Source organism: Phacochoerus africanus, chromosome 10, assembly GCF_016906955.1.
Source record: "Phacochoerus africanus isolate WHEZ1 chromosome 10, ROS_Pafr_v1, whole genome shotgun sequence".
Taxonomy (NCBI): domain Eukaryota; kingdom Metazoa; phylum Chordata; class Mammalia; order Artiodactyla; family Suidae; genus Phacochoerus; species Phacochoerus africanus.
The window spans coordinates 109,868,666-109,887,901 of NC_062553.1; the positions used below are offsets into that span (position 1 = coordinate 109,868,666).

Sequence of the window (19,236 nt, forward strand, 5' to 3'; positions counted from 1 at the left end):
CAATGATTTGTTCAGTTTGGGATAATGTTTTGTGGATGTAACTCTTCCAAAAAGAAGGCCAGGAAGATGTCTATGTTGCTAGGCTGCTGGGCAAAATTTCCAAGAAATAGCAGCTCTCTTTCTCCTGATTCTACCAAAAAAAGAGAGAATGTTCTCAATTCACCAGTTTCCTTCAGAATCAAGACAACTTCAGATCGGTGTATAAGCCAGGCCTCTGTCAACCGGTACAAATGTAAAAATGTTAAATAGCTCCTGAAAAAGAACTCAAGTCAAATAACTCTTCGTGTCAGAAGCTCAGAGATCAAAAGTGTTTTCCTTGTTAAACTTGCTAGTAATCATCCATGTCAATGAACACACACTATGAAAGCTTTTAGAGAACCAATCTGAGATTAAACTCAAATCAAAGACACTATAAACATTTTTTAATAAAAGAAAAAATTTTTAAGAAAAGAAACTGAAAGTTTGTTCAGCTTTGAGTTTTGAGTTTTGGGGGGGGGTGTTGCTTGGTTGGTTTTTTGGGGTTGTTTTTTAGTGTCATACACTTACTTAAAGAATGAGATGTTGGGGCTTTAATCTCTCAAAAAGTGCACCCAGTCTCCACTCAGGCAGTGAAGGCTCAAATCTTTTGTAACAGGGACTGTTCACGTGCAGCTAGACTGTAAGGTAACAGCAAAAAGCAGCATGTAATTTTTTTCTCTAAAACAGCAGTAACCAGTCCTAAAGGCATTTAAGAGGGCAGCTGTCACGGCTTCCAGAAGTGTTCTTTGTGTGGCCAGTGGGGGAAGAGAAGATACCTGGTGAAATGCTGAGAGAAATCAATGCTCAAGTAGAACAGCATGAAAGTGTGTAATTCTGTTTTACCATTTTTTCAATTTTTTTTTTTTTTTTGTCTATTTAGGCCACGCCCGCAGAATATGGAAGTTCTCAGGCTAGAGGTCGAATCAGAGCTACAGCGGCTGGCCTACACCACAGCCATAGCCACACGGTATCCGAGCCATGTCTGCAACCTACACCATAGCTCATGGCAACACCATATTCTCTTTTTTTTTTTTTGTCTTTTGTCTTTTTGTTGTTGTTGTTGTTGCTATTTCTTGGGCCGCTCCCACGGCATATGGAGGTTCCCAGGCTAGGGGTTGAATCGGAGCTGTAGCCACCGGCCTACGCCAGAGCCACAGCAACGCAGGATCCGAGCCGCATCTGCAACCTACACCACAGCTCACGGCAACGCCGGATCCTTAACCCACTGAGCAAGGGCAGGGACCAAACCCGCAACCTCATGGTTCCTAGTCGGATTCGTTAACCACTGCACCACGACGGGAACTCCGGCAACACCATATTCTTAACCCACTGCATGAGGCCAGGGATCGAACCCGCATCCTCATGGTTCCTAGTCTGGTTTGTTACCACTGAGCTACAACTTTACCACTTCAAATAAAAGAAAAAAAATTATTTTTTTTTCTTTTATTTGAACTCCTGCTTTACCACTTCAAATGATGATGTTTCTAAGAGGCAACTGACTCCTGTACCGATACGCTTACCTTCCGCCCCACACTTGTCTGTGTTGGAATCCTGGCTCTGCTGGGTGAGTTGGGGCTTTACTTCTGTTTCTTCATGTGCAAAGTGAGGATGTTTCTTTATGTGCAAAGTTACCCCATAAGGTTTTGGGATGAATGGATTAATATATATATATATATATATATATATATATATATATATATAATGCTTCTAAGCACCTAGGTGTAACAAGACTCTGTGTATGTACTAGCTCATATGGCTTTATCTCTGCACTTTTTTTTCTCTCCTTAAATGAATCCTCAATATATTAGCTGTCAGCTATATTCTCCCCTTGAACACTCCAGGGAATAAAGTACAGACTCTAGGGATACAAGCCCTCGGCCCTTCTCCCCACCACCCCGCTGACCTAACCCAGGATCTGCCTCTCAGTCCAGGACTAAGACATGGTGGAGGACAGAATTCATACCAATTCCATGAAGCCTGTATAGAAGCCCTTCAGCCGGCCCCCTCCAGGGGAAGCTCCTTCAAGCCAGGCAAGGTGAGCCCTTTCTGAGCAGCCTCCCAGAAACATTAACGCTAAATTGAAAGCTCTCTCCGAGGGACGCACTGCATTGCATGCTGGCTGTTACTCTCCCCCTTAACCACCTCACCCCTACCTGCACCAGTGCGTGAGAATCACCTGATGAGAATGCAGAGTCCTAAACCCACCCTGAGATTCTGACTCACTAGCTGGGGTAGGGACCCCAGGAGAGGCCACAGACCACACTCTGGGAAGCCTGCTATTTCAGGCAGAAATGTCTCACCTTGTGCCAGCTATTAGAGCAGGACCTTTGTACCTCCAGCACATGACAACCAGACCTTGCACATAGTAGCTGCTTAATAAATTATCATGACATGAATGAGAGTGGGAGGAATAACACCGGTCCTTCATGGGTGAGAATAACAATCTCTTGCCCAACATCCAGAGAGGTGCAAAACCATCAAAGAAGGCTCACAAGCTCCAAATTTTTAAGAGGTTTTCCTCTGAAGGAGTCCCAGGTACAAAGAATGTGCAAGACGAAGTTTCAACTGCTACATATAATTGTTTAAATCATCCTTCATCCTAGATAGAGAGATTCTTTGGACTGAAGGGAGCCATGGGTCATTATTGCCTAAAGCTGGTCACTGACATCTGAACTAATTAACTTGTCACGCATTAATTGCAAAGTGACTGAAAAAAACAAGCAGCTTCTGTGTTCCTGATCTTTTTTCTCTGCTTTGTAGTTTACTTTCTAAGTAGTAAGGCCCTTCTGCGAGAGTTTGTGATGCTCCGAATCTCAATTAAAACACCAAATGGCATTCGTCTTAACCAAAAACACACTTTGATGTTTAAAAGTCATTCAAATTCGTCAAGATAGTTATCCTCCCCGATCTTTAAGGACTCAGCACACGTTCATGGTATCTTTCTGCCAAAGGAGAAGAAGCATCACTAAAATGACCAAAAGTACCTCTTGTCTTCCAGGCTATTACTTACATGTGTGTGCGCGCCCTCAGCAGATTTCATTGAAAAGAACCTGATCCTAAAGCTGTTCTTTTCCAGTCAGCAGTGCCGACTCCAGGGTCCATTATTATCGCCGATATATCATTTCGAATCACTTAACCTTTCTGCATTCTGTATATCCAAAAAACTGAGACCAGTGAATGAACAATGCTTGTCAGCTCTTTTGTGGGGACACAGGAAAAAGAAATGAGGTAATGCTAAGCAAGTCCAGCTCTATCTAATTGCATGGACAAAGGAGCCATGCAAAACATCTCCTTACTGGCTGGACAGATGGGGCTTCTGAAAATTGAAAGATGAGCATAGAAAGTAAGGAGAAGAGATGCTCAAAGTCTAAGTCCACAGAAGAAAGAGCCGTGACTGGATAGGGGAAACTGGAGGAATAAAGCTAAGATGAAGGGCTCACTAAGATGAAGCATTCATAGGGAAAAGGCACGCCAATGGAAAAGTAATTCTCACAAGTTGCTAACAAAAGCAATTTAGTGTATTAACTTTCAGGCAAACGCCAGTTATTCTAAAGTAAGCTTTGATGGGAAGGTTAATTTGTCATGATTCTATTTTGGCAGGGAGGGCAAGGCAGAGGAGAGGAACGCTAGTTACACAGCTCATGGTGAAAACGCAGGATTGCTTGCACTCTACTGATTCTTTTTTTGGACTGAAAAGTAGGCATTTCTGGGATTATAGCCAGGCCACCATGACAGGAAGCTGTGACCCCAGAAATTCCAGGTGGGTCTCCATAAAAGCTAATACCAGAATAACATAATGCCCCCTTTCAGTTGGGAAAGAAATAATTATTACTGCTCAGATGTGAAGCGAAGAAGGGGAGAAAAGTAGCACTTTTTATTGAGCATCTATTTTCCAGGGGCTTATCTGATGGACTTTGCTTGTGCTATTTCATTTAATGCTCAAATATTAACAAAGTTCACTATACAGAGCATATACTATGTGGTAAGCTCTGTACCAAGTGTTTTGATTTTATTTCATCTTTAAACAATCAGGAATCAGATATTGCTATTATTCCTGATATACAAATGAAGAGAATGAGGCTCTGAATAAAGGCAAATAACCTGCCCAAGGTCATGTGATTAATAAATGATCCATGGATAAATTAGAGGTCTATGTGACTTCAACTCTCATATTTATACTAAACCTTATATGCAGAAAGTAAAAAAAATCCAATAATTATTTTCTATTAAAATATAAATCTTGGAAGTTCCCGTTTGGTACAGTGGGTTAAGAATCCGATGTTAGAGTTCCCGTCGTGGCGCAGTGGTTAACGAATCCGACTAGGAACCATGAGGTTGCCGGTTCTATCCCTGGCTTGGCTCAGTGGGTTAACGATCCGGCGTTGCCATGAGCTGTGGTGTAGGTCGCAGACGCGGCTCGGATCCTGCGTTGCTGTGGCTCTGGCGTAGGCCGGTGGCTACAGCTCCGATTCGACCCCTAGCCTGGGAACCTCCATATGCCGCGGGAGCGGCCCAAGAAATGGCAAAAAGACAAAAAAAAAAAAAAAAGAATCCGATGTTGTCACAGCTGTGGCTCAGGCTAAAACGGCAGTGTGGGTTTGATCCCTGGCCCAGGAGCTTCCACATGCTGCAGATGGGGGGGGGGGAATTTATATATATATATATATATATATATGTATAAACAGATACAGATATCTTAACATTTCGGTTCCCTCCTCTTTTTTTTTTTTTTTTTTGTCTTTTTGCTATTTCTTTGGGCTGCTCCCTCGGCATATGGAGGTTCCCAGGCTAGGGGTCAGATCGGAGCTGTAGCCTCCGGACTACACCAGAGCCACAGCAACGTGGGATCCGAGCCGCATCTGCAACCTACACCACAGCTCACGGCAACGTCGGATCCTTAACCCACTGAGCAAGCGCAGGGACCGAACCCGAAACCTCATGTTTCCTAGTCGGATTCGTTAACCATTGCGCCACGACGGGAACTCCCTTCAGTTCCCTCCTCTTATACTTACATATTTATAATGAAAAAGAAAACACTCTAAATATCCATAAATAGGGAACTAGTTAAATTATGTTACATTAAAATGCAATTAAGATTTTTTTTTTGTCTTTTTAGGGCCGCACCCGCAACATATGGAGGTTCCCAGGCTAGGGGTTGAATCGGAGCTGTAGCTGCCGCCCTGCACCAGAGCCACAGCAACACCAGATCTGAGCCGCCACATCTGTGACCTACACCACAGCTCACGGCAATGCTGGATCCTTAATCCACTGAGTGAGGCCAGGGATCAAACCACAACCTCATGGTTCCCAGTCGGATTCATTTCCACTGCGCCACGACAGGAACTCCTAAAATGCTATAAGATCTTTTAAAAGAATAAACCAACTGTATGTACTTAAACTAATCAAAAAGTTGATGTGGGGAACTTCTTTGTACACAATCCCAGGCAATAAATGCAAAAAAGAAATGGAAAATCATTTTGCAACCCTTAATGGAATAATGGACTGAGGCAGTAATAATCCCTGGATGCCAAAAACTGTAGATAAAATGTTCATGAAAAACTTTATAATGAGCAGAGCAGGTTCACCCACCCAAATCCTCTGATCGATCTTAGAATCTCTCAAAATAAAACGTGAGACACATGAGCCTCTAAAGGTGATACAGCAAGAACACAGCAAGCACCACCTAGGAAGGATTCTTGAAAAAAATATTCATTCTGAATCCAATCATGCCTCCAATACAAGGGATAGAGGAACAAGCTGTACAACACCTGGAGGGAACAGTCAAAACCAGAAGGTAGAGTCTCCTACAGTATAAATAACTTAGTTTCTTAAATGAATAAATGGCATTTTTTTGTAAGTAAGAGAATTTTTAAAGTTTAAGAGTTAATGGATGCCATATGTGGATTTAATTTGGCTCCTAATTCAAACAAAGCAACTTTTTTTTTTTTTTTAAGGGCCGCACCTGTGGCATATGGAGGTTCCCAGGCTGGAGGTCAAATCAGAGCCACAGCTGCCAGCCTACACCACAGCTACAGCAACGTGCGATCCAAGCCCTGTCTGCGAACCACACCACAGCTCATGGCAACACTAGATCATTCATTAACCCACTGAGACAGGCCAGGGATCAAACCTACGTCCTCATGGATACTAGTCAGATTCATTCCCACTGAGCCACAATGGGAGCTCCAAAAACAACTTTAAAAAAGGCATTTTTGAGAAAATCAGGAAAATTGAAAAATAGAGTGGATTTTAAATTATGTTAAAAATATTAATTTTTTTAAGATGACAATGGCATTATAGTGGGTTTTAAGTATGTCTTAGGAATACATGCTAAAGTATTTATGGGTGAAATTACATGATATCTTGGATTTATTTTAGAATACTCCAGAGAAAAAAGGGAAGCTATAGATGAAACCAGTTTAGCAAAGGTATTCTTATGGAAATCATCCAACATACACAACAGCAGGGAATTAATACACTGGATCTGCATTCATCCAAACTTCAACATTTTGCCAATCTTGACTCAGGCTATTCCTCCCACACATATTTTTTTCTTCTGGTATATTTTGAAGTAAATCTCAAACATCAGACAACATATCATTTCACTCATAAATATATCATTAAACATCACTAATCGGTGAGTTTTTCTTTTTAACGAAATGAGTAGGCCAATATCACATGGAACAAAGTTAAGGATAATCTCCTAATCTTCTACCATAGAGTAAAATTGTCAAGATATTAACACGTTATGTTGAAGCTGGATAATAGATACCTGGGGGTCCTTTATACATGCTAATTTTGTGTATGTTTGAAATGTTTCATAACATAATTTTGCTGAAAGAATAAGGCAACGTCATATGTACTGCAATGGAACAATGCTCAAGACATATTAAGTGAAAAAAGACAGAATTGTGTATTATTATGCTACAATTTGTGTTTAACAAGATACACACACACACACATATGTATATGAAATATAACTGGAAAATGCACATGGAACTAAAAACAGCTGTTATCTCTGAGGAGGGGAACTAGAGCACCAGGGAAGAAAGATGTGTTTGTCCTTTTGTATCTTTTGAATTTAGAACAGTATATTATAGTAAATCAACTATTATGTTTTAAAGGAATAGTATATTATAAATTCAAGAACATAATCATTCATAAATTTAAAGAAAAAAACAATGTATAGACACCTGGGTATATCACGTATCATCAAAACTCATCATTAACTTGATTATCAGTCACAGCTTAAAATAATCTAACTTAGGTATCCTACCAGATTTATATTGGAAAATTGCCCTGATAGATCTGAAATCAGAAATCTCTAGCCATCTGTCTAATCCAATATTGTGTTGTGGGTTTTAGAGCTACTGTGGTCTAAAAAATTGCCACTTCTGGAGTTCCCTTCCTGGCTTAGTGGTTAACAAATCTGACTAGGAACCATGAGGTTGCCGGTTCTATCCCTGGCCTGGTTCAGTGGGTTAAGGATCCAGTGTTGCCATGAGCTGTGGTGTAGGTTACAGACACGGCTCGGATCCTGTGTTGCTGTGGCTCTGGCGTAGGCTGGCAGCTACAGCTCCCTAGCCTGGGAACCTCCACATGCCAAGGGTAAGGCCCTGGAAAAGACAAAAAAGACATTAAATAAATAAATAAATAAATAAATAAATAAATAAATAAATAAATAAATAAAAGATTGCCACTTCAGCTTACCACCATCTCCTTCACCTCCTGACTTATGTTTGGCTTATTCTGATTCAGACATTTTTTTTCTGTGCTCCAAGCCTTTCCTTGGTACAGCAAAACCTCTTCATGTTTATTTCTCTGGTAGTCAAGCTGAAAAGCACAACCACCTTTCAAAACGGTCCCACACACCAAGGAGACCTGTATTACAGTCCAGTTGCTACAGATCATTTTCTGTCCTTCCAACCTAGCTGGGTGTTACATAACTAACATCAATCTGGCTAGCTATCATTAGGGAGATTTGCCTTTTTCCAAACTAAATTGTGAATACCTTAAACAGATTAGTGCCTAAACATAAGCATAGAGTTGTCTCTTTACAGCAGCAATTTAGCTCTAACTGAGGCAGCATATTGGGAGCTTATAAAGCACCAACATCTCCTTTTCAAATATTCTTTTCTAAATTTCTTCTTTTCAGTCCCAAATGGAAAATGAAGCCAGAGTACATAACAAGTAGAAAATCATGGAATGTCATTCCCTGTGTGAAATTTTAGAGCAACAACTATTTTTGGTAACATTTGGCCCAAATGTTCTTTTTTGTCTTTTTCTTTTTTTTTTTTTTTGTCCTTTTGTGTTTTTTTCTAGGGCCGCACCAGTGGCATATGGAGGTTGCCAGGCTAGGGGTCCAATCGGAGCTGTAGCCACTGGCCTACGCCAGAGCCACAGTAATGTGGGATCTGAGCCGCATCTTCAACCTACAGCACAGCTCACGGCAACACGGGATCCTTAACCCACTGAGCAAGGCCAGGGATGGAACCCACAACCTCATGGCTCCTAGTCGGATTCGTTAACCACTGAGCCACGATGGGAACTCCCAAATGTTCTTATAAGATTTAGTTTTTTTCTGATATTAAATCCCATACAACGTCAGGATGAGGCATTTAAAATTCTGCAGTATTATTCTAAAAGTAACTTTACCTCTAAGAACATGTTTTTATGGATACCAACAGTTTTATTAAGCATCAAATACACAACATGGAGAAATAAGTCTTTTCTGGGAAAAAAAAATGTGACTGTAAAATTATATAAAATCTACTTTGTAACTCAGCTTCATTCTTCATTACAGGTAGTTTAATGTTTCCCTCATAATAACCCAATAATATTGAGCTACAAGGAAAAGTTATGAATTACAGAGTTGATATCCCAACACCAAGATGAAAAAAGATCTAATCATGTAAAACTTTCTGGAGCCTATTTTTTATGAGCCTCTAATAGCATTTTTCAGGGTATACGTTTAAGTGTCTCAAACACTGCACCAATGCGTAGATATTCTAAACAGCTAGCCTTTGCCAAATTGCTTTGTTAAAAAACAAGGCATGAGGAATTCCCTGGTGGCCTAGCAATTAAAAATTCAGTGTTTTTTATGTCACTAGCATGGTCTGGTCTCTGACCCAGGAACTTCTGTATGCCACAGGCACAAAAAAAAAAAAGTTTCTCTTGTAGCTCAGTGGGTTAAGAACCCAACTAGCATCCATAAGGATGCCGGTTTGATCCCTGGCCCCACTCAGTGGGTTAAGAATCCAGTGTTGCCATGAGCTGTGATGATAGGTCACAGAATCAGCTCATATTCTGCATTGCTGTGGCTATGGCATAGGCCGGCAGCTGCAGCTCTGATTCAGCCCCCTCGCCTGGGAACTGCCATATGCCACAGGTGTGACACTAAAAAAAAATAGAAAAAAAGAAAAGAAAAAATAGGAACAAGCAGTTCAGTTTGGGTTACTTAGATTTTTTTCTATTTTCCTACAATGTATTATCTTTAAAATCGAAGCGGAGTTCCCACTGTGGTGCAGTGGGTTAAGAACCTGACTGCCGCAGCTCAGGTCACTGCAGAGGTGCAGGTTCAATCCCCGACCTAGTGCAGTAGGTTAAAGGATCTGCCTTTGCTGCAGCTCAGATTCAACCCTTGGCCCAGAAACATCCATATGCCACAGGTGTGGCCATAAAAATTTTTAAAGTTTAAAAATAAAAAAAGTTAAAGAAATCATACTTTGGAGTTTTAACCACTAAGCTTCCACCTATAGAGCTCTAGCCTCCTGGTGGATGACACCTTTGTGAACATAACACCCTGTACAGCCACTGCACCCACCTCTGAGAAGGCAATGCTGAAACTCAAGAAAGCCCCTCTCTCAAGGAACATAAAGCAATCTAAGGTACATGGGCGACTGGCTACTCAAGTTCAGGGACATGAACACAAAAGGAGGAAAATATTACAAATATGGTAATGAACTTTTTCAGACTTTAGTGTTATTGTTCTGTTTAAGTGTCTTAAACAAGACCCGCAACAAAGGGTAGATATTTTTATCGGAGCATTATTTTTGTCAGTGCATTAAGCTATACTGATTATCTTTACAAAGTCCTTAATCATTGCAAGACTACTATAAAGCCTACCATGTTTTGGATAAAGCTGAAAGAACTACTCTTTGATAATAAGGTCCTTTAATGCAAAATTTTGTTAGCTTATGATATTTTCATTAGGAACTTGCTACAGGGACTGACTTTTAGATATTCAAAATAGAACTAACAAGTCCGAGCCGAGCGAGTAAGCGGGAGACCGGTAGCACTTGCAGAGTGGCTGACCAACTGACTGCAGAGCAGACTGCAGAAGTCCAAGAAGCTTTTTCACTATTTGACAAGGATGGTGATGGAACTATAACAACAAAGAAATTGGGAACTGTAATAAGGTCTCTTGGGCAGAATCCCACAGAAGCAGAGTTACAGGGCATGATTAATGAAGGAGAGGCTCATGGTAACGGCACAACTGACTTCCTGGAATTTCTGACAATGATGGCAAGAAAAGTGAAAGACACAGACAGTGAAGAAGAAATTAGAGAAGTATTCTTTGTGTTGGATAAGGATGGCAATGGCTATATTAGTGCCGGGGAGCTTCGCCATGTGATGACAAACCTTGGAGACAAGTTAACAGATGAAGAGGTTGATGAAATGATCAGGGAAGCAGATATTGATGGTGATGGTCAGGTAAACTATGAAGAGTTTGTACAAATGTTGACAGCAAAGTGAAGATGTTGTGTTAAATTTCTTTTCTTTTTTTTTTTTTTTTTGGTCTTTTTTCGCCTTTTCTAGGGCCGGTCCCGCAGCATATGGAGGTTCCCAGGCTAGGGGTCTAAGCCACACCAGGGCCACAGCAACGCAGGATCCGATCCGCATCTGCGACCTACACCACAGCTCACAGCAACGCTGGATCCTTAACCCACTGAGCAAGGCCAGGGATCGAACCTGCAACCTCATGGTTCCTAGTAGGATTCGTTAACCACTGCGCCACAATGGGAACTCCTTTTTGGTTTTTTTTGTTGTTGTTGTTGTTTCTGGTTTTTTTTTTTTTTTTTTTTTGCCATTTCTTGGGCCACTCCCATGGCATATGGAGGTTCCCAAGCTAGGGGTCTAATCGGAGCTGTAGCCGCTGGCTTACACCAGAGCCACAGCAATGTGGGATCTGAGCCGAGAATGTGTTAAATTTCTTGTACAAAACTGTTTGCCTTTTCTTTGTAACTTATCCGTAAAACGTTTCCCCTACTGCCAAAAAAATAAAATAAAATAAAAATGCACGTATAGTAATTAGGACCTCATTCCTCCGTGTTTTCTTCCCTTATCTTACTGTCATTGTCTTGAAACCTTATTTTAGAAAACTGATCAAGTAACATGTTGCATGTGGCTTACTCTGTGTATTTCTAAGCCCTCTGCACATCTAAACTTAGATGGAGTTGGTCAAATGAGGGAACATCTGGGTTATGTCTTTTTTTTTTCAGTAGTTTTCTTTAGGAACTGTCAGCGTGCTATTGTAAAAGTGTGGAGTTGTAACTCTGCGTGGACTACAGACAGTCAACAATAGGTACTTAAAAGTTGCACTATTGCAAAACGGGTGTTTTATCCGGGTACTCGTACAATATTTTTTCGTAATGCTGGTCCTGCAGCAGAAACAGCTTCTTTTATTGTTACTTGTGCTTTAAACTTTGTTTTAGCCACTTAAAGAAAATCTGCTTATGGCACAATTTGCCTCAAATCCATTCCAAATTGTATATTTGTTTTCCAATTTAAAAAATTACAATTAAAAAAAAATAGAACGCAGGTTAACTATTACTTCTAAGCACTCCCCATACCTTTTAACCATATCACAGCACAATTTATTAACATAATGAAATCTTACCTAAAATAAAGGCATTCTCTCCTCACCTGTAAGTTAACATCCCCCCAGCCACCACCAAAACTATGTGGTACGTAGATCAAAAGAGCTTTGTGACAACTTTCATGTTTGTGTACACGATGCAATAGAATTCTATAGTTGGAACAACAGGCATAAGTTATAAGAGCTTTATATTTCGCTCTAGATTTAGAAAGACCTGGTTGGAATCTCAGCTGACAAGTCATGTGATTTGGTGCAAATTTACCTAACCGTGAAATGTCCATAAATCAATGAAACGTTGGTACAGGGCCTAACATATGGGAAGTATTCAACATATGGCAGTCACTATTGTTATTATTATTATTGCTTAGGATACTTGCTCAAAATATGATAAAAAGGCACAAATCAAATAGAATAGGATTAAAACAAGGGGTCTGAGTCAATAAAACCCAATACTGGGTCTTGAATGACGGAACTTTCTTTTTGACCAAGGACAATAGAGTCTTTTTCTAAGTCGATATACACAGACCTATTTTTCTACCCCCATCTCCCCAAAGGCTGTACCACGGTGCTTTCAAGTGTGGTGTTGTGCAATAGATCTTCATGACTATTCTTTTCCAGGCTCAAGACAAAGGATAAAAATATGCTGAAGACCTCCATCGAACCCAAAGCCCAAAAGACAATAAATAAACAGTTTTCACATGGAAGCCCTTCATCTAAATGGTTTAGACAGTTGAGTGTAAATTACATTTAAGAGACTGTTCCAAAAAAGCAGCCTTAAGCAAAACAGACTGGAGGGTAGAAGCTTGAATTCATGATCAGAAAAATCAATCTATAACTTCCATTGACCCCTAACAGCAATCTCAGATTTCACATTGAAGCTGCACAGTCACTAACACAGTAAACAGTAGCATCTGGCTCTCATGTGGGATGATGTATACAATGGACAGATCCATAACTTTAGTCTACTTTAGACATTTAGATGGATGGGCTAAGAGCCCAGTGTGTTATAATAACCCTGAAAAGCTTTTGGCTCTGGCTGTGAACACATTAGCATTAACTTAAGTCTGTTGCTTTGTTTACAGCAAGAGATACTTGCTTGTGCTTTTGGCCTAAATGGAACTGGTTAAAGGCCCAAGACCTTAAAGAGTAAAATTTACAACTAAGACAGCAGCTATTCACGGTACTGAGGCACCACTAAACATCTTTCTTTTTTGTTTTTTTCATTTCCTCTTAGTTACATCTTTTTAAAATAAGCGGTACCTTTATTTGGAGTCTCTGCCTCTCCAGATTAGGAACATTAATGCCTAATTTTCCTTTTCTGTTTTTTGTTTTTCCCCTCCATAACCTGAAGCTTAAAATAAAAAATCAACTAGAGGTTCCTTGAATAAGTCACCATTTAGAAATGTCACACATGCAGCCATGTGTTTCTGAGCTAGAGAGTACAGGCTCTTTAGAACAGTGTTCCAATTATTCTTGTCGCAACTACTCCAAGCAACCAAAACTAGTTTTTCCCAATATATCACTATAGTTTAATGTCTAGAATGAAAAGATGCCCTGCCCAGATCAGTAGACACTGATTAGTGCATATTAAGGATATAATCAGAGGGCCTCTGCATGACAGTTGAGGTTTCCAAAAAATGTGATTAAACAACACCCTATCTAATTATGTTTTTATTGCTTTTACAGATGGTGTTACCATAGATGAATTACATGTGACATTTATTCATATTTATGTTGCTTTCAAACAAATATGTGAATCTCACCCTGACTAAAATCAGATTGAATAATTAACAGATGTGCACCTAATACCATTAAGGAACAGCACAACATTGCATTACCTTTAAAATTTCATTATACTCAGAAGCAGGCATTGTGGTGCTCTGTATATTCTATCATTCAATCAACAAGTATTTTTTTGAAAATCTCTTTAGGGTCTAGCAGTGATCCAAATAGTAATTCAAGCTGAAACTTTATTTTTTTTTAAGCCACACGTGCAGCATATGGAAGTTCCTAGGCTAGGAGTCGAATCAGAGCTGCAACTGGGGCCTGCACCACACCCACGGCAACTCAGGATCCAAGCTGCATCTGCAACCTGTGGCACAGTTTGTGGCAATGCTGGATCCTTAATCCACTGAGCCAGGCCAGGGATTGAATTGCATTCTAATGGATTCTAGTTAGGTTCCTAACCCACTGATCCACAAGGGGAACTCTGAAACTTTATTTTATTTATTTATTTGCCTTCTTTTTTTTTTTTTTTAGGGCCACAACTACAGCATATGGAGTTTCCCAGACTAGGGGTCTAATCGCAGCTACAGCTGCCAGCCTATGCCACAGCAAAGCCAGATCCAAGCCATGGATGCAACCTACACCACAGCTCAAGGCAACGCCAGATCCTTAACCCACTGAGCGAGGCCAAGGATCGAACCTGCAACTTCAAGATTCCTAGTCAGATTGTTTCCACTGAGCCACGACAGGAACTCCCGAAACTTTATTTTAAATACATCTTAATTGATTTTAAAAGTCACCATAAGTAGGGCCTGCATAAAGAAAGAACATTAAGGAGTTCCCAAGGTGGCGCAGCAGAAACAAATCCGACTTGGAACCATGAGGCTGTAGGTTCGATCCCTGGCCTCGCTCAGTGGGTTAAGGAGCCAGCGTTGCTATGGCTGTGGTGTAGGCCAGCAGCTACAGCTCTGATTCGACCCCTAGCCTGGGAACCTCCATGTGCCAAGGGTGTAGCCCTAAAAAGCAAAAAAAAAAAAGAAAGAACATTAATATGATTCAGAAAACTACCCAAATGGGAAGAAGTTTCTAAATATTCTTATGGTACTTGATTTGCCAAAATTGAACAATATATTAATGATAAATCAACATTAATTTATTTATGAACCTCATTCCTGGTAAGGCAAAAATCAGAAAATTAATGATCAGATATTTGAGACCTTTTCACATGACCCACAATGAATATATACATCCTATACCCCTAAGAGAGTGAAATTTAATTTTATTTTTAAGGATTTTCCAAGACATTCTTAGGAAAGTGAAATGCAGTGATTTTACTATTCTAGTAATATCACAGCTAAATAAAATGAAAAACAACCTGAAATCAAAAAAACACCTAAGTCTATAGGAACACTCAAGTGATGTGATTGCAGAAGGTGCAGAGAGCTGCCAGAAGCTCTGGGTTCTGGTCCTAATTCTGTCACTCATCACATGCATGACTCTGGCCAGTCTGCCCCTCTGTGAAATAAGGAGATGAAGTGTCCGTTCTTAAGTCTGGCTCAGCCCTAATTCTCTACCTGCATCACCTTCCCTGAAAAGTAGCGATTGGGGTGTAAATGGCCTCTCTGCATTAATCATAACCTGCCAAGAGTGACGATTAAGACAGGGGAACACAAACACAGCAAATGGAAATGGGTAAATGCCTTCCATTTCTTTTCACAGCAGTGTATTAATTTTTGAAGGAAAGAAATTCTAAAACTCCAATACATGGGCATCTCTACCCTGAGAAGCAGGGAGGGTTTGCCTGCAGAGATGAGGGCTCCTCGGTTTTACGTCCAAGGCATCAACAGGCCCAAGCGTGGCCATCGCTTCATTAGGCTCCCCTTCAGAGAGAGATGATGTTTGGCACTTGGCCAAAAAAGGGGGTGTGGTCTCAGGCTGGTCAGAGACGGCAGAGCGAGAGGGTTGGATCAGTAAGGGTACCTCTGAAAACGTTCCTCACCCAGGCTCACCCACTCTTCCCCTGCAAGTACCAGCTGCGCATCCTGTGCCTTAGCTCCTCTGAAATAACTAACCAACTACAAGCAGAGAAAGGGCCCTTTCCAGCATAAATCTAGCTTTACTCAACAATATGGAAGGAAGGGAGTTCCCCGGTGGCTGAGCGGGGTTAAGGATCCAGCACTGTCACTGCTGTGGCTCAGGTTGCTGCTGTGGCGCAGGTTCAATCCCTGACCGGGGAATTTCCACATGCTGAGGGCGTGGCCAAAAAAACAAAAAAAAACATTATATGGAAGCAGGACAAGGTGGGTGGGTGGGGCAGGGCAGGGGGAAGCTTTATTTTCCTCTGCTTCCTTTTATTTGGCTCGTACTCTAGTTCACAGAGCTCACAGGATGAATTAGAACCTTCTGTGCACTTAGTGCTCCTGCAGTTCAGTGGAATAAAAATGGCAAGTGAATAATCCATGTTCACAACACTTTGGGTGGGGCAAGCTCTTGTCTGTTGTTTGATGTTCTGTGACTTAAGCTGCCGGTTGCAAAAGGCTATGAAAAAGAACAGACCTCATCTCAGCTTACTTTCTTTTCTCTCATCTCACCATCTTTCCCACCCAAAAGTTTCTTCCATACCTAAGTGTTTCTGGAATCAGTCTTTGGCCCCAAAGCCTCCAGTTTGTGCAGAAACTCACAGAAAGGATTCACAGAAAAGACTCAAAATGAAACAAAAAAAGTATAAATATTTTTCAGTGCTTAAAGATAGAGCCTAATTATTTATTTGCCATTGCTTTTCAAGTGGACGTCCTATACCTTGACCTAAAACTCTGTCAAATGTTCACAGAAAGGTGCTAAGATAAATAAACAATTTATCCTCCTAAATTTCCCTTTATAGACCCGACCAACCACCCACACTTATTTTCAGTCTCTAAAACAAATGTAGTGCTATATGCCCAGAAGGAGCAGTAAGATGCTATTGTATTCCCTCGCTCTCCAAAAAGACCACACCTAAACATCACCACGGTGAGGCTCTCTCCTGATGCATGAGTGTGGGAATGTGATGTTTGTTACCAGCAAAAAAAAAAAATAGTGCTTACAAATTTGCACCCTTGCACTTCTCACCACTTCTTAACTGGGCTTTTGACACAGGAAAGGAAATTTGTTTGCTGGGGTAAGGGGACGAGAATTCCATCATTCTTCCACTACCCGCACCTGTTCTGCCAGCTGACGCCACCTAACATACATCTGACCATTAAAAAGGCAATTTACCAGCAACTACCTAATTTTACATGCCCCTCACTACTGGTTCACTCTGCTTTCTCCCTCACCCAAAGCAGAAAAGAGGCGGCAACCGCTAAATATTTCTCCAGCCCAGACACAGACATCTTAACATAAGCGGCGATTCTAATCAAGGGAGCCACCACCCTTCTCCCCGCTTACCACACAGAGAATACCAAGGGTCTGCGAATCTGAAATCAATTCACTTTACCCAGATCTAACAAATCTACCCTACAATTATAAAAATAGAAAACGAAATTCAGAAAAACACATCACACGGAGGACAAACCAAAATCAGGGCTGGAGGACATTTGCACATCAGCCCTGCCTATTAACTCCAGGATGGCATAAAAAGCAATGCTGCCCAGCCCAGATTCTGGGAGAGGATTTTACAAAGGGCTTCCAGGAACCCCCATCAACACCAAGGCTTCCTTTCCGCTTCAAAATGCTCTGAATAAAGATTTTCTTTAAGCACTTACTGGGAGCAGCAGCTTGTCTCAGCAATGTGCCAGTGAGTCACACAGCAGGAGCGGCTCTGGAGCGGGGCAAATCGGAGAGCCCCCAGCTTCCCCACAGGGTGATGTCTATGAGCCAGTAGCCGGGGAGCCGACTTTCCCATTACAGCCTCAGACTGTAATCCATGTGCTTTCGGCGGGCCAGTCCCAGCTGCCCACACAGCACCACATGATCTGCTGTGACATCAGATCAGCCAGACGTGACAGCCCATCCGCCGGCCCCTTCCACACTCATAGGTTGCATCATTTGGGTGCCTTTAGGTTACATTTAAGCAGGTGGTACAGAGTAAGGAACTGCTGTTTCCTCACGAGAATTTTTCTGCCTTCTGTTTCTAGCAGAAGGAAAAAAAATAAGTAAGAAAAGCACTTGGGTTAGTTTGCAGCCAGAATGTATCAGCTATATGGGAAGTAACTGGACTTCCACGCCTAATGCAGGGAAGATGAGGAATGAGCCACTGTCAAGACGCCAATACCAGAGGAGTGATTTCATCTGCAAATCACCACCACCTCCCCCGCCTTTCTGAGAGGATCATCATTCATATTACCTATATATATATGATATTATGTATATCATAAAGTATCAGTGAGTTTTGTGAAGGTTTTATTTAAGCTAGTTACTACTGATTTTAGTTCATGGAAAAAGATCTCAGGGAGAGAACCACTAAATTCAGAGCCAGTTATAATAATTCCACTGTTAAAGGACTCATGTATAGTCCAAGAGAAATAGACTTGTAGACCTAGACAGACAGGCAAAAAGTCAGGATCATTTATTCAGGCTTGCCTTCATTCATTCAGTAACATTTTATTGATCAGCTACTAGGTACCCGGCACAAAGGCTGGGTGTGAATATTTGAACAATATGCATAGTTTCAAGATTTTTTTTTTTAATTTGGCACGGGGCTTCTAATTCCATTTCTGTAATAAGTTGAGGAAGTAACAGCATTATCAAGTCTCCTTATAAATGTTCTGTGTCTAATACTGAATCTGAAGGCCAATTACAAAACCATGTTTTACCCTAATTTCATTATGAGAAATGGCAATATAACCTTTAAGGTAAAAATAACCAAAGTTATTAAGCTTTTATGAAGCAAAATCATAGTCAAGCTAGGCAGCAATGACCAGAAATGTAATTATTCCCTAATCTAGAAGAGAATTTGCTCTGTCTGCTTTAACTGTATTACTTTCTGTGAATTTGGTTATTCAACTGCATTTTCAGATATTTATGTAGAATCAGGATCTCCTTAACCGGCTTATACACCCACTGAATGTCATGCACCTTGGTATTATTTACAGGGACTTAAACATAATAGGTGTTCAATAAATAGTAAGTATAAATGAATTGACTCAACAGTTTATTCTTTATGTGGCTTATTCCCAAGAGAGATCAAATGGAAATTAGTTGCCCCATGGAGTCGCATGTTGAATTCCATGGTCACAAGCAACCTGGTAATCTTCTCAGGGGTAAAGATCACAAGCTTGGTACAAAAGAAATATACGACTTAAATACTACATATAAAATGATTATTATTAGATTATATTGTTTCCATAACAAAGAGGATATGCAGAGAATATGCTTTAATAAATGCACAAAAAAATACAATCCACTTTCAATGTAAAGAACAAAGTGAAAATATTTTTGCTTATTCTGTAGGAGAAATATTAATAAACAAAGATAAAAGAAGATGAAAATGATGTTTTTCTGTCTGAGAAGTGACTTTTTGTTTAGCATTTTTGTTCAGCATTTTGCTCACCTTTGACTTTATAAACATAATTAACTTTGAACTTTTTTGTCTTTTGTCTTTTTAGAGCCGCACCCATGGCATATGGAGGTTCCCA

The 19,236-nt window shown here is 40.7% G+C and overlaps 2 protein-coding genes across 13 annotated transcripts in view; one reads left to right on the forward strand and one right to left on the reverse strand.

Annotated features, from left to right (window-relative positions):
- ANK2 (ankyrin 2) overlaps positions 1-19,236 on the reverse strand; it is a 722,246-nt gene that overhangs the window by 592,609 nt on the left and 110,401 nt on the right. For 11 of the 12 annotated variants that reach the window (XM_047799252.1, XM_047799247.1, XM_047799245.1 and 8 more), the window contains exon 1: positions 17,365-17,524. The exons of the other annotated variant lie outside the window; for it this stretch is intronic. The gene's annotated coding sequence lies outside the window, so the exon portion shown is untranslated. Of the gene's footprint in view, positions 1-17,364; positions 17,525-19,236 lie in introns of those variants that run through there. 12 annotated transcript variants of the gene reach the window in all.
- On the forward strand, positions 9,910-10,775 carry LOC125138106 (calmodulin-A-like). The gene is made up of 2 exons (XM_047799345.1): positions 9,910-9,973; positions 10,271-10,775. Exons 1-2 carry the CDS (start codon positions 9,910-9,912, stop codon positions 10,771-10,773), a joined length of 567 nt encoding a protein of 188 aa, XP_047655301.1. The 3' UTR covers positions 10,774-10,775.

Bases quoted from the DNA above. Each gene is read 5' to 3' on its own strand.
- LOC125138106 (XM_047799345.1), top strand. From the start codon at position 9,910: ATGGGCGACTGGCTACTCAAGTTCAGGGACATGAACACAAAAGGAGGA. The intron at 9,974-10,270 runs GTAATGAACTTT...TATTCAAAATAG, and splicing joins AGGAAAATATTACAAATATG to AACTAACAAGTCCGAGCCGA.